This window comes from Plodia interpunctella, chromosome 13, assembly GCF_027563975.2.
Source record: "Plodia interpunctella isolate USDA-ARS_2022_Savannah chromosome 13, ilPloInte3.2, whole genome shotgun sequence".
Lineage (NCBI taxonomy): Eukaryota > Metazoa > Arthropoda > Insecta > Lepidoptera > Pyralidae > Plodia > Plodia interpunctella.
In genome coordinates, this window is record NC_071306.1 from 5,772,365 (window position 1) to 5,786,316 (window position 13,952).

General features: G+C 33.9%; 3 protein-coding genes across 6 annotated transcripts; all 3 read left to right on the forward strand.

The window, feature by feature from the left end:
- Nucleotides 1-602: 602 nt before the first annotated feature.
- On the forward strand, nt 603-9,808 carry LOC128674578 (uncharacterized). Of its 4 annotated transcripts, none has more exons than XR_008405177.1 (17): nt 603-761; nt 1,151-1,295; nt 1,661-1,951; nt 2,744-2,866; nt 3,394-3,542; nt 4,240-4,272; nt 4,561-4,648; nt 5,016-5,168; nt 5,389-5,539; nt 5,742-5,958; nt 6,173-6,232; nt 6,716-6,842; nt 6,999-7,138; nt 7,328-7,440; nt 7,743-7,847; nt 8,218-8,339; nt 8,931-9,808. XR_008405177.1 is itself a non-coding variant. In XM_053753233.1 (15 exons), exons 1-15 carry the CDS (start codon nt 714-716, stop codon nt 7,849-7,851), a joined length of 1,947 nt encoding a protein of 648 aa, XP_053609208.1. In that variant the 5' UTR covers nt 603-713. The 4 variants fall into 4 exon arrangements, 1 of the variants encoding a protein (XP_053609208.1); XR_008405178.1 differs by having other exon boundaries at nt 9,270-9,808; XR_008405179.1 differs by lacking the exon at nt 7,328-7,440.
- Nucleotides 9,809-10,184: 376 nt separating this feature from the next.
- On the forward strand, nt 10,185-11,762 carry ND-B14 (NADH dehydrogenase (ubiquinone) B14 subunit). The gene is made up of 3 exons (XM_053753250.2): nt 10,185-10,392; nt 10,907-11,022; nt 11,562-11,762. Exons 1-3 carry the CDS (start codon nt 10,263-10,265, stop codon nt 11,688-11,690), a joined length of 375 nt encoding a protein of 124 aa, XP_053609225.1. The 5' UTR covers nt 10,185-10,262; the 3' UTR covers nt 11,691-11,762.
- Nucleotides 11,763-11,878: 116 nt separating this feature from the next.
- LOC128674587 (NADH dehydrogenase [ubiquinone] 1 alpha subcomplex subunit 6-like) lies at nt 11,879-13,893 on the forward strand. The gene is made up of 3 exons (XM_053753251.2): nt 11,879-12,547; nt 13,030-13,145; nt 13,658-13,893. Exons 1-3 carry the CDS (start codon nt 12,418-12,420, stop codon nt 13,784-13,786), a joined length of 375 nt encoding a protein of 124 aa, XP_053609226.1. The 5' UTR covers nt 11,879-12,417; the 3' UTR covers nt 13,787-13,893.
- Nucleotides 13,894-13,952: the final 59 nt, after the last annotated feature.

Below are 13,952 nucleotides of genomic sequence, written 5' to 3' on the forward strand. Positions count from 1 at the left end.
AAAGTTATCTACCTAACCCACACATAGATTTAGAAGGGGCATTAGGACATTACTATGGATTTAGTAAGTACTTCGTACAGTACCTACTAATCTCCATGGACATTACATTGTAATGTTCTTATATCTTTTGAAATGCATAAGTGACGTCACGTCATGGAATTAGTGGGTACTCCACGAAGTACTTACTAAATGTTTTCACGTAATGTTTTTATATCTGTAGTTTTCACGCCATAGGTATTAAGATACAATTTATATATTTTTAAAATGGTGGCGCCCCGCCGCAGAGCAAAACGTTTCAACTATAAATAAATTGAATTCAATTGAAGTGGCAAAATACCCGGGATTAAGTTAATTTTAATTTAAGTTTATACTTATATTAGAACATTACGTACGTATGATTAAAAAAATGAACGAAATAGGTAATTAATGTTATAAACATGTAATTAGTAGGGTGAAGTACTTACTAAATCCATGGTAATGTCCTTATGCGCGCGGGGCCGCGAGTACCTACATATATAAACTTTCTAGCAGTGAAATGGAATTTGCAACTGGCCACTAAGTATTGTATATTTACGAAAATTATCTGTCACACGAAGTATCCTTCATTTTTTGGTCAACCGTAATGTTGTAAAGACGAAGAGACAAATTCAAAATTTTTGTTTGGCCAAAAACATCAAAATTTATGTTAATTTGCGTATAAATTATTAGTAACGATGGGGAAGTTTAAAATGCCTACAGTTCAAGAGTTCCTAGAAAAAAAGGTACATTAATAAGTAGTCTAGAACTCTTACGATTTTTAAAAACATTGTTCAATATTTGAGAGGAATAATGCTAATTAAATTTTATGACGTCTATGACATTTAAAATCGAACTCAGAAAATAACCCTGTAAGTGTAAGGGTGGAGTAGTATTTGAACTTAGGACCTTTGTGATCACGTGGTTGATTGACACCACGTATACCACGTGTTTTGTATTATTTTTTACCACTACGAGATACTGGTGACGTCGTTCAGGGCAAAGTTTATCAGTCATTGCCATCTTCTTATTATCAAATTTATTCTGCCGTCTATTACTTTTAGAATTTTAATCCGTCCGTCCATCTATTCCACTTGAAAAGTGAATAATTTTATTACTTTAATTGCTTTTCCAGTTACTGTATGATACTAAGAAGGATCCGGTATGGGTCTATTTGGAAAGAGAAATGTTAGCTAATGTGAATAAGAAACCATACAACGCAAAGGTGGGAGCGTGGCTTAAGTTCTTAAAAGATTTGAGATATCACTATTTCTGTGAAGGTAAATAGCACACAATCTAACAATTATAGTTTTAATAGAAGATCAAAGATAAATAAATTATACATAATGCGAGTAACTATAGCCACATATGGTGGAGGTGTAGGCTGTCCTCGTAAGATAAAACTTTGCACACAATGAGGGACTAAAACATTTGTGCTTTATGCGGTCTTATTTCATTTTCACGTTGTAGAAATAAAAGATACAATGCCTATAGTATTCTATGTCTATGATAGCAGTCACGTAGCAATAGGTAAAACAATCATTGTTTATCACGTCACTAACATTATATAATTTCGAGCCACAAAAGATCATATGTTTAGATATCGATACAATATCACAATTTACTACCTTCCGGATCATTACAGAAAGGAGGCATATGAGGATACTGAGTAATGAAGCTGGTCCGCCCTGGTACGTCGAGCTATCAGTAGCTCAAAGGGAAGTTCTAGACAGTTTGAAATTCAATATCCATCAGGACTTACTGGAAGACTTACCAACTCGTACTCGAAAAGCTTTGTCTGATCTTGGTATAACCGTAAAGATTCCAATGAAGATGCTTATGAAAGCTATGACAGAGAGTGTTGAAGACGCCGGTATTTTCATTTGGAATCTTTATACTGCGTATTACAAAAGCCCACCGAGCGAGCCGAGATCGAGTGAGTTTGAAAGATTCTTACTTACATATTCACAAAAAACTCGACAATAAATTTTATTATTAACTAGAGTGATAAATTTCTTCACGATGTTTTCTTTCACCAGAAGCAAATGATGGTCGATGAAAACTATTTTACATGAGTCACATTGATATATAAACACGTGTAGGATTCGAACCTAGGACTTTTAGTTTGCCCTTCTGTGAACTCTTATACCTTAACCATGGATCACAACCCTGCTTAACTGAATAATTGTGGATCTGATACAATAAAAATATATATTTTTCGAAGGTCTTCAGTTTCTTATGTCAGACAAATGGCCGCACATCCTTGACAACAGCAAGCCACCACTTGGGTTTACGCCAGGACCAGCAGCTATTTTTCTACAAAAAGATTAAATCAGTCTAGTTAAAATTAATTTCAGTATTTCCATTTCAATAGCCCGCCATTATGTAAAAATGTAAGGTTCACCTTATTGGCATTATGTGTCAGATTTTATACAAGTTATCCAAAGACCACCAACATCTAGCGTCAAGTAGCATAATGTGGTGAAACCGCCAACCACAGCGCAAGTTTCTTTACCATTGTTTTCCAATACCGAAATCATCAAGTGACCATTAAAGCTAAATGGTCTAAAGTATCAATCTACTTTAAAGATATTAATATTTTGTTAGTATCAGTACAAACTTCGAGTATTTCAAACTACAATCACGAGTAAGATTCGTATACTCGCAAACTTATGTAAAATGTTAGGATTGGGAGTTCACTTTTGAACATAATGCGTTTTGTTTTCAGCATACAGCATGAATGCAATGATAATGATGTCATCTTTAGTTTTCATTGACCTGGACGAATGTATTGAAAGACTGAGCGATCTAGTCAAATTGAAAAAACCTCCGCCGCCACGACCACCAAAACGTATAGTATATTTTTAATCGTAGTCTTTATTGATTAATGCAATTGAATAAATAAACATGGTTTGTACACCAAAAGAGTTGAAAATTGAAAGCTTCCATAACTTTGAAAGTTTTGAGATATATTCGGAAAAATCTTTCACAGTTATAGTAATTTTTAACTTGTTCAAAATCGATTATTTTATAACATACCTACCTAATGAGTGATACAAAAGATATCAGGCAATATTAGAGTACCAATATGTCGAAGTCGTTGTTTTTTTAACTTTTGGTTTAATCAATATGTATAATCAAAAATATTGTTTGCATTTGTTTTAGTAACATAACAAGCTACAGAATATACTTAAGGACATTGAAATATTGTTATTGGAAATAAAAAATTATTATTATTTAATAATAAAATATATTATTTAAAAACTTCCAAAATTGTCGTCAGTTTTTTTTAAAGATTTTTAGGAAACTTTCCTTGGATTAAGGATTTCTGATTTTAATATATATAGCATTATCAGTCAGTCTTTGGTTTAATTTCAGCACCAAAGAAGAACTTCACGCCAGATTGTCGTTATGGTTTATATTTACAGAAAAATTATGCACCATTTTATTGTTTGCACCCTTCTGAGAAAAAAAAGAAGCGTAAACATCCGGAGCTTGCCTACAAATTTCGATTAAGAAGCGAAGCGGTAAAGTCTTTTTTTTTTCAATTTATGAAATCATAATAGGGTAAATGAAAAGGCCAGAAAATGATAAAAAGTAAAAGAAAAGTTACCATAATAATATAATAGGTAATACTCTATATATAAAATAGATTTATTTAAGAGCATTGTCAGAATACATTCCTAAAGTCTATGCACAACATATATTTTCACATTCCAAAAATGACAAATTGAGGAAATATTTTTCTCTTTTGCTACGAAACTTTTGTTTCCAACTGCCACTGGCCACTTGGCTAAAAACTTCGTAGCGTCTACACACATTTTGTGCCTACGGCCAACGTCCTACGTCCTGTCTACGCTACGCTGCAAAATTTCGTAGCGTCAACACACTTTCTGTACAGTACAGCTTGTACTCGCTACACTGCAAAACTTCGAAGCGGCTACACACTTTATCCAAAATCTGTTTTATTATTGTTTGGGGAGTAAAAACACATGATCAGATATATTTGTATATAAGACAAGAATGTAATCAGAGGTTTATCGACTGTGATTAAGACTTATTGACTTTGACTTAAATAATTGTTGCGATTTTCCTATACAATACATAGTAAATCGGCTACGCTACAAAAAATTCCTAACCTTATTATATTCCCTAGCAACATTCAGCTTACACACTGTTTTTGTCAAAGTTATTTAAAACTTTACAAATTTTTATTTATTACAGAGTTACTCGGTGTTATGCAAGGATCACTCTTTTGTAAGTGTTAACGATAACATGTCCTTACATCCTTTTCTGCCGCGTTTGTCTGTTCGCGATTAACTCAGTTATTTTAAAGTTGGTAATGCTAAAGTTGAAAACTAATCATTTTAGAAACCTGAATTTTAAAAATATGCTTTTTTATTAAAATTTAACGGGTTAATTACGAGTTAACCAGTAGAGCACTTATTATACAGAAATTGCAACAGGATTGCATAGTAATTTGTTAATTGAAAAAGTGCACTTTAGTGACCGACCCTAACAATCATAATATTTATCGGATTTCAGCTGCAAAAGCGGAAAGAGAGAAATAAAAAAGAACAACAACAGGAGCGAGTATGTAATTACAAGTTCTGGGAACCTCCCAGTACATTACGTTAGTACCTACAATAACTTTTAACCGTACTAAGTAGTACAAACGGATATTTTTTTATACCACCTCTCTCTCATTTGGGCGCCGGAGCCCAAGTTTCACTTTCTTACTTCCTGTTCTCCACTTCTTATTGTGTCTTCGGCATCCTTGACGACATCAAGCCAGTACTTACTGGATTCGCCCCTTCCTGCCAGGCTATTCCTGCAGGACATTTGTTATCTATATCCACGTAGTCGGTCTAAGCAAGACATGGCCGTACCTGCGCGAGTACAGGCAGAGTACTCTTGGAATTTTTATAGTATGTACTTAACTACATAGTTTCTTAAAAGTACTAAACTACATTATACACAGTGAATCGTATGATTTTCAGGAAATACTGATCCGAAGATGGTAGCTTATGTAAACAAGTTGAAAATGCTTAAATTAAAAGCGAAACCAAAATACAAAACCCCGTATAAGAACGTAGCGTACCACGTTACTGGTGTATCTTTCTCTGGCGGGAAACCAAACTTCGTTGTTCAAAGTAAGTACTGAATGAAATCAAGACTCTTCAGAATGAATCTTATATTTTGTAATTTTACACGTCAATTGTAAATATTTTTTATGAAGTCAAATTTGAAATGAAGTTATTGTATATGGACATAATACGAGTACCTACTCCCGATTTTAGTTTCTTCACATTTTGTCTTCTAGATTACTCCAATTCTAGTTTCTACATTTAACTCGTCGAATTTATATTTTAGACGTTACCGTTCTACCAACGGGTTATATTCCTATCAACGCCGGCATTGTTTGCGTCGGCACTGAGTTTGTAACTACCATACATGGTATGTGGAAATTCCCAAGAGAGGTCAAGAATAAGTGTGACAAGAAGTGTGATTGTCTAGCGAAATGGTAACTTTTCTTTTCCTTACAATAACAGCCAGCACTCTAATCTAAAGCAGTAGAGATTAATTGTGGAGATTTCTTTAGGTAATTGATGTCCTAAGGTACAAAAGTAACCGTAAATGACACAAATGTAAAAAGACGCAACGTGACGTGACGTTTGAACGTGAAATGAGCCCTCTTTACAATAAAACAATATTTTAATATTCAGGGAAAAGCCCGTTATGGAGTACGTACAAGAGTCGAAATGTTTATGCGGACATCTATATGATTACCACCTGGAAGGAAAAGCAAAGGAGAAGTATTTTTATCAGGCAACGAGACATGGTCCCGTTTGGGTCGATAAAGCCAAGGTTTTCCAACTAGACCCGAAAGAAGACTTTATCAAAGAAACAGTAAGGCTGGCCGTTCAGTCTAAGGATCCAACGGTAAGTGTTAACCATAGTGTTAACTAATCATTTTAGAAAGCCGTATTATAACTAGGTAGGTACGTTCACAACACTATTTGGTATTTATATAAAAGAACACTCAACACAAACTCAATGGTCTCTTTCGACAAAGTAACTATACATAGGTACCTATGTATTTATCAAGTGGTCTAATTTTCAAAATCGTATACAAATCAAGATTTTTATTTTCCAGCCAGTACCATCACAGCCCACGATATCTGCTTCCGGTCTAAAACTAAAGGAACTCTTGGCTGTTAGTATTATATCATATTAGTTATAAAATATACCTACTCCAATGCAGAAATACTACTTAAGAAATAGGTACACTGATCGAGTTAGCCCCAAAGTAAGTTCATGTGTTATGGGATTCTAACTCAATGATAAATATGTGAATATCCAAGACACGGATTAATCTGAAAAAGTTCATTTTCTATCTTATCCTTTCCATCTTCCATAATGTGGAATTCACAAAAAATATGTCAACTAGTGAAACGAGATAGTTTCCAAGGGAAGAGGGAGGGAGTTCCACCTGTTGTGTCCAGGTTGTTGTACCTATTTCACTCATATGTGGAGTTTTCTTATGCATTATGATACTGAGCTTTGACCTTAACATGAGATAAAAATTGCTAAAATGCACATATTCATGCTTTTTTAGATTATACTAATGATTCAAATACTAACGACGATGTGAAATGCCAGCAAGAGATTTTAGCTTCCTATATTTTCTTTACTCCAGGCGTTTCTAGCTGATCTTTCTGACTCTCCTCTGATCATCCCACACTTGCCTCAAGCAAACATGTTAAACAACCTACAAGAGTGGGTGAGGAGACGAGTCAATGGTAACCTCGCGCCAGAAAAGCACAGTAAGTAAACATTTAAAGATTAGTATTTTGAGAACTGACGTACCTATGTTGAATGAATTCGGGTGGTTGGTGGGTTGGTGAGGACATAATAAAAATGAGCGAATGAGCCGGTAACGGAGACTATACGCAATACACACACGTATTAATTTTTTTCAGAGCAAATGAAGTTGCAATCACTACGGAGGTGGTTGTATTTGAGACACCTGGACTTCAAAGCGCGAGCTGGCAGGATTCCATTCACTATGAAACAGCTTGAACACATGGATTGGTCATATCGCGACTTCGTGCAAAGTTTGGTAAGTTGACGATATATATAGATAGATAATGTACAATTACTACCTAATACAAGCTTTTTCCGTTCTTCCCGTACCTAACCAGAATTTTGTGAAATCTTCCATAGATCGACACTCTCCAAGGAACTTTCTTTCTTTAGTCGTATTCCCACCACTTACCCAGAATCAGTAAATATTATTTTTTGTTTACAGTTCATATCTTTAATGAATGACTTCGAAGTCAGAAATAGATTGAAACAACTTCACCAAACACGCCTTTGGTGGCCCACAATGAAATATGATCCTTATCCCAACAAAGCTTTTCTGTAAGTCCACTTAGTTTTATTGTGTTGGAAAAGAACTGTTGTTTTTTTAAAAAAGAATTGCCACTTAGTCAGTTCACACTATGTATGCCTTTTTCTGGTTTATTTAGGCAAACTGTATCCTGTCTGAACTCTGTGCCTAAATTAAATAGGTAGGTATACCTACCTACCTATTTAATTTAGATACTTAAGTAGATTTTGTGTTTTATAAAAGAGAACTAGGAAGTAGGTATTATATTTAGGTATACTTAAATAATATACCTAGGTACATAAATGATATTTATTCCTGTTTATTGTTTTTTCAGAGATGTATTTTTCACATACATGCCTGGAAGAATGAAGGATACATTTGTAGTAAATCCATACAGTTCAGAAAACACACCCAAATATGGAGCTAAAACGTGCCCCCTGTAAATGTTCTTTATTATTATTATTTAGTTAGATGGATATTTATGGCTTGTAGCATACCATTTGACCGCCGCCGTCGGTCCAACAGACCGAACATTTTGACGTCAGACTATTATAAGCACTTATCATGCTGGACCTCATGCCATATTAAAATTCTATTGTATATGGCATGATGTTACCTAATATAAAATAGATACCTACATACAAAGACTATGAAGAAGAAACAATTTGGCCCAACTTTTTCGTAATCCTAAAAATGCACATCGTTGATTATACAACGATATCGGTTTATACCTACTAACTTTACTACTTATGTTAACGGCGACGCAAAGTGCCAGCAAAATTTTTGTGACTATGTTTTCTTTACTTCAGGCGTTTTTAGAGGATCTTTATGACTCTCCTCTGATCATCCAAACATGCTAAACTACCTACAGAAGTGGGTGAGGAGAAGATTCTTCAAGAGAGAGAGGAGAAGCCTCGCGTCTAACAGCACAGTAAGCAATATATTTTAAATACTTTAGTAGTAGTAGTGGGTGCTGACTTCGTATGCTCATGGTAGCCATAGCTATGATGGTACCACTCCAGTTTCAAGTTTTTACGCTCCTTAGTTTAAGATGTGCGTTATTAGTCAGCTAGACAGACTATTTAGCCTTAAGGCTAAATGGTCTGTAGTCAGCTACTACGGAAGAATCCACGTTGAATACTTTCTCTACCTATTAGGTATAATACTTTAAAACTCTCTCTGTCACGCTTTCACAGCGATTTTGGTGAAAATTAGATACCTATAAGTACCTACCTACCTAGATTAAAATTACTAGCTAAATTACCTACCTACCACTAGGTAGGTACTAACCTACGAACAGAGGATACCAGCAGGCAGAGCTGTAAACATCTAGTTTAATTTATTTATAACACATTATTGTGCAAAATTAAAAATCAAATAGCGAAAAAGGCTAAAAGCTAGTTATTTAAATTGGGGGCAAATTGGGCTGGCTGCAAGAAGTGTTCCGGAATAAAAAAGTAAAAAATATGCGTGAAGCGTGGCCAGTGCTCGAGTAACTATGCCTTTTTCTCGTTTATTTAAGGCTCGTGCTCGAGTAACAGAGAGTTGAGAATGTGTTGCGACTCACATAGATGACATTGATTGATTAATTGACGCTCCGTTGGATGTGTGACCCTCGCACATTCGCGGCAATCTTCATGTCTATGACATAGCAGACAAACTGCAGGAGTGTCGCTTGTGATGGTACGGCTTGTGATCTTGCGCAAACCGCCAAATTACATTTGGAAAAAATGCCTTGCCATGCTTCTGCCAGGGCCAGACGGAAACAGCACATTCCCCTTCCCTTAGGCAGAAGGAGCAAACCCGGTAATCCCACATAAATGAAATTAAACTTGTTTATTCGTTTTTATTGTTTTTTCAGAGACTTATTTTTCACATACGTAAATGCCTTGAAGGTCACAATCGTAGTACCTAAGCCCTTACAGATTAGTAGAACTTACACCAAAGTAAGGAAGTAAAACATGTCCCCTGTAAACGGTATTTTTTATTAAGTATCTGTATTACCTGTTTAGTTCAAATAAGATTAGATTTATATGTTTGAGACTGGTTGTTCCTGTGATTTTCAGTTTTGTTTTGGTCCATTGATTTTGTATTCGGTAAGTAAGGTACTATTTATAAGAATTTTATTTTCTATTTGTATTTATTTTAGACCGTATAAATCTTGCAAAATAAAAATAAAATTTTTATTGTATAAACTGTTAACAATGTAACCTTGTAAGTACATAGTGGTTAATATTTTTATATGCGTGTGATAAAAACGTTCATGTCATTTAGTTCGAAATACATAAATTGTGTAAGGATATCATAAAAAATTTGTCAAGAAATAGTCAACATTCGAACTCAAAAGAAAATAATTCTTAAAAAAGGGCTAAGTAATAAATGTATCTATTATCAAAGTTGTTTTGTTGTTTTATTTAAAGTATTGTACACTTTTTAGCAGTTCGTAAAATATATATTGGTAGGTAACAAATTCAAAATACCATCTTCTACCTTACATACAGAGCATAAAACAGAGCATAGTTGATATACTTAGTTGTACATACGATAGTACTTAAATTCCATGATATAATAGACTTGTATACATAGTAATGTATACTAGTCATACTAATCTATTAAATCTATGGACGTCTAGCAAAACGTTCTCCGCCAACTGAACCAACGCGACACGCTTTTTCAGTCAATAAGAGCGGTCTAGTAGTAGTAATCTTCCATTGTCTAAGAGCAGATCAAATATAAAAACCTAAAACGTCAAAATGACGTTGACGTTTCCAAGTTGACAAATGACAACTTTGATTTTTCAAGTTTCTGTCTGCGAATTATTAAAATACCAAATCAACAGAGATTTCATCAAAAAATGTCTGCACGTCAAGCTATACAAGTTGGAACTAAAGCAGTTAAACCTGTACTTTCAACTACTCATGGAGAAGCCAGAAGGCGGGTATTGAATCTATACAAAGCTTGGTATCGTCAAATTCCCTACCTAGGTAAAGAGCTGTTATGTCATCATTGTTTTTATGGCATTAATATGGTAGTATAAGGTTCAAATAAATAAACAAACATATTTTTATACATGTCCATTAATACTTTTGCATTAAAAATGGTGTTGTATAATGTAGGTTACTTGTGAATCAAGGCAACTAACACACTAACCTAACTTCCAAACTAAGTATATTTAGTTATCAAAGTATGGTCAAATTTAATGCATAGTATATTTTATTTAATGAATATATCTCATTTAAAGGTTTGTTTACTTGGTGAAACGGTTCTTTGGCCAGAATTGGAAGTTTGACTACCTATTTGGAATTCTTGGCTTAATCATCAGTCTGGTCTCAACTGTCATTTACTAAATTGTAATTGTTCTTGTTTAATTATATACTTCACCCGCCATACTTCAGCCCAATTTAGTTGTTTTTCCACAATACTGCACAAAAAGTAATACGAAAAATTGTATGATGTACTTATATGATTAGGAATAAAAAATATCTCTTATGTTTTCAGTAAGGGATTTTGATATGCCAAAAAATGAAGAACAATGCAGAGAAAAGTTAAAGGAGATTTTTTTGAGGAACAAAAATGTATCAGATATTAGAGTTATTGATCTTCTTGTGATCAAGGTGAGATCCATTTTGTAATTACATCTTTCCTGTACTTCTACTTATATTTATGAGAAAATGAAAGAACATTGGTTGAGTATATCTACTCAACCAATGTTCTCAAAGCTGGAAAAAGTAGCAAACTCACTTATACCATGTTTGCACATCAAGCCACCGAGCGTGGAAAATTGAGACACGATAGATTAGATAAACAATTATGTGGTAGCCACTACCGGTGAGTAGCTGATGGGTTAAAGGTTATTCTCCTATTATTAGCTGCAACCTAGGCCTGCACATACACATGGGTATATCAAAATAAAAAGTATTTTTTTACTAAGGAAGGATTAATGTAGGTTTTTACTCATGAAAGAAAATCAGTTGACTGTTTCTATAGTTAACCATTTCCATACAAACTTCAAACACTATTCTATTAAATATCTTCACTAATATTAAAGATATTTGTATTTGTATGTTATCTTTCTGGAACAGTGTAAAAAAAAATCCTACAAATTTTGATTCAGTACATTACTCTATTGTTTGTTTTTTTTTTTTATTTACAGGGACAAATGGAACTGAAAGAAGCTGTAAACATGTGGAAACAGAAAGGCCACATCATGTCTTACTGGAAACCAACTGAAGAACCCAAACCCCAGAATTTCCTTTCGAAATTTTTCTCTGGTAATGAATAGAAACAAAGTGTAAATAGTACCAGTTCTAAGTTATATTCAATCAGTTATGTTAATAAAATAGATATCTGTATATTAATGTGTATATTAATAGTACTTAGTTATCCTCAGGTCTTACTTAATAAAAAAAATACTTAAAAGGAAGAATTCTTACTTAGTAATTTCTTTATTGAGATTTGAAATAAATTTGTACTACGCTTAATAATGCAACATATATTGTCAGATATTGCAAAATACGTTTACTTAAAGATAACTGTATATAATGAGAACATTTGCAATATTATTGTGTGACGTCGTCATTTAATGTCCCATGGTCACACTATTATTGTGGACAAGAAAACGGGTTTATAGTTGCTGGCCACTACCAATTCTAGATATAATGATTGATACTGTTTACAGTTTTGTTGATATTATTCATAGCGAAATAGGTGATACGGTTATAACCCATTAGGGTAATACTGAAATAATAAATGTCTGTGGGTAGTACTTGAATGTTCACCTGTAAAGATTTGCTATTTTGATATATTTATTTGATATTTGTGCCCATAGATATTCTAATATGGCCTTCATTGATTAAATGAAGGCAAATAGATTATATTCAAGAATCACGACTAATCACTATCGTTTTGCCGACTACTGTCAATAGCCTCTGTCAAAATCGTATTCACATGAAGTTCAGACTTTTACATTACAAATAATATACCTATATATCGTACTTTTGAAAATCAATATGGCCGGAAAAGAAACCGTGAAAAGTGCTTGTAAATCTGTTAAGACAGTGATGTCCACGGACTTTTGGGAAGCGCGCAGGCGAGCGCTGGGTCTCTATCGGGCTTGCTACAGATATATACCTTATATCAGTAAGTTCTACTCTTATTTACAAGGTGGCCTGGCCTGTATACTTTTTAATAACTTTTTATACTCAGAATATATAACAAAGTACCTAGATATTATGTTAAAAAAAACTGAAATTTACAGTTTATACATTTTTTACTTTCCCTATTAAGTCCGATCGTCAAATACATTTCTCATATTTACGTGCTCAAATTCTGCACCCAAGCCTGCCGTGTAAATTTGGCTGGTGTTTAAAACAGTTTTTTATTCATCTCAATTTATGAACCTTCGAAAAAATTTTCGCGTGTTTATATCTCTCAAATACTCTTTGTCCCGTTGAGTTGAGGATTGGTTAGTTACCTACATCAATAGGTAGTTCATTAGATTATCAGATTATTTTTATCTGTCTATTTTTGTCTATCTGTCTGTGTATTTCGCTTACATATTATTTTTCTAAGTAGGTAATCATCATTTATTATTTTCAATGAGTAACGTATTTTGTCCATAGTAAAATATTTTGACATACCGAAAACTGAAGAAGATTGCAAATGGAAATTGAGAGAATATTTCTATGCAAATGCTTGTGTTTCGGATGTTCGAGTTATTGATATTTTGGTCATCAAGGTATGGTATATCTAACGAATAAATTATCTATAGTTACAATGTCGGCCATGCTAGTTTATTTTTGTTTTAGGTCTATACTAATATTGTTAATACGAAAGACTGTCACGTTTGTACAGGATTTGTAAATTGCTGGACCGATCTTATTCAAATTTAATGAAGGCCTACACCGCTTTGAAATAAAAAAGGCAGCAAAATATTCACCATTTTGGATGAAAAACGTGTTTTTTTACTCCACACTAGGCAGCCAAAACGCCTATCCTCTGGAGCCTATTGTGTGGCATCATTTTAATAAGTAAGAGCGAAGCTCTGTCGGTGGAGTTCCAATTGTAGTCTATAGGTAATTGCTTCACTTCTTGATACGACACGATACCCACATTTTCCTCGTGTAACTATCTCTTGGTTTTCCTCTTCTTTCCTTCTATAATATATCTAAAGAAGGCATCATGTCGTGTCAAATGTGTCCGAACATATACTTACGTTGTTAAGTACCTGCGTATGTTTCCGAATTACAGGGCTACATGGAATTGAAGGAAATAACCCACCAATGGCAACAGAAAGGTCATCTGATGGCTAACTGGAACCCAACTTGGGAGCCCAAGCCAAATAATTTCATTTGCAAGTTCCTTTCGGGTGTAGATTGAGTTGTACTGTAACTTTGAGCTTGTTTTTATTTTAATATTTTTCCGACAGCCACCTACCTAATGATTTCAAATTTTATTACATACTTATTAAATTTATAATAAGTAGATCAGCCGTTTTTCCCTTTAGATTTAAATTTATATGGTTTAGGATTAGAAGAAACAGTGA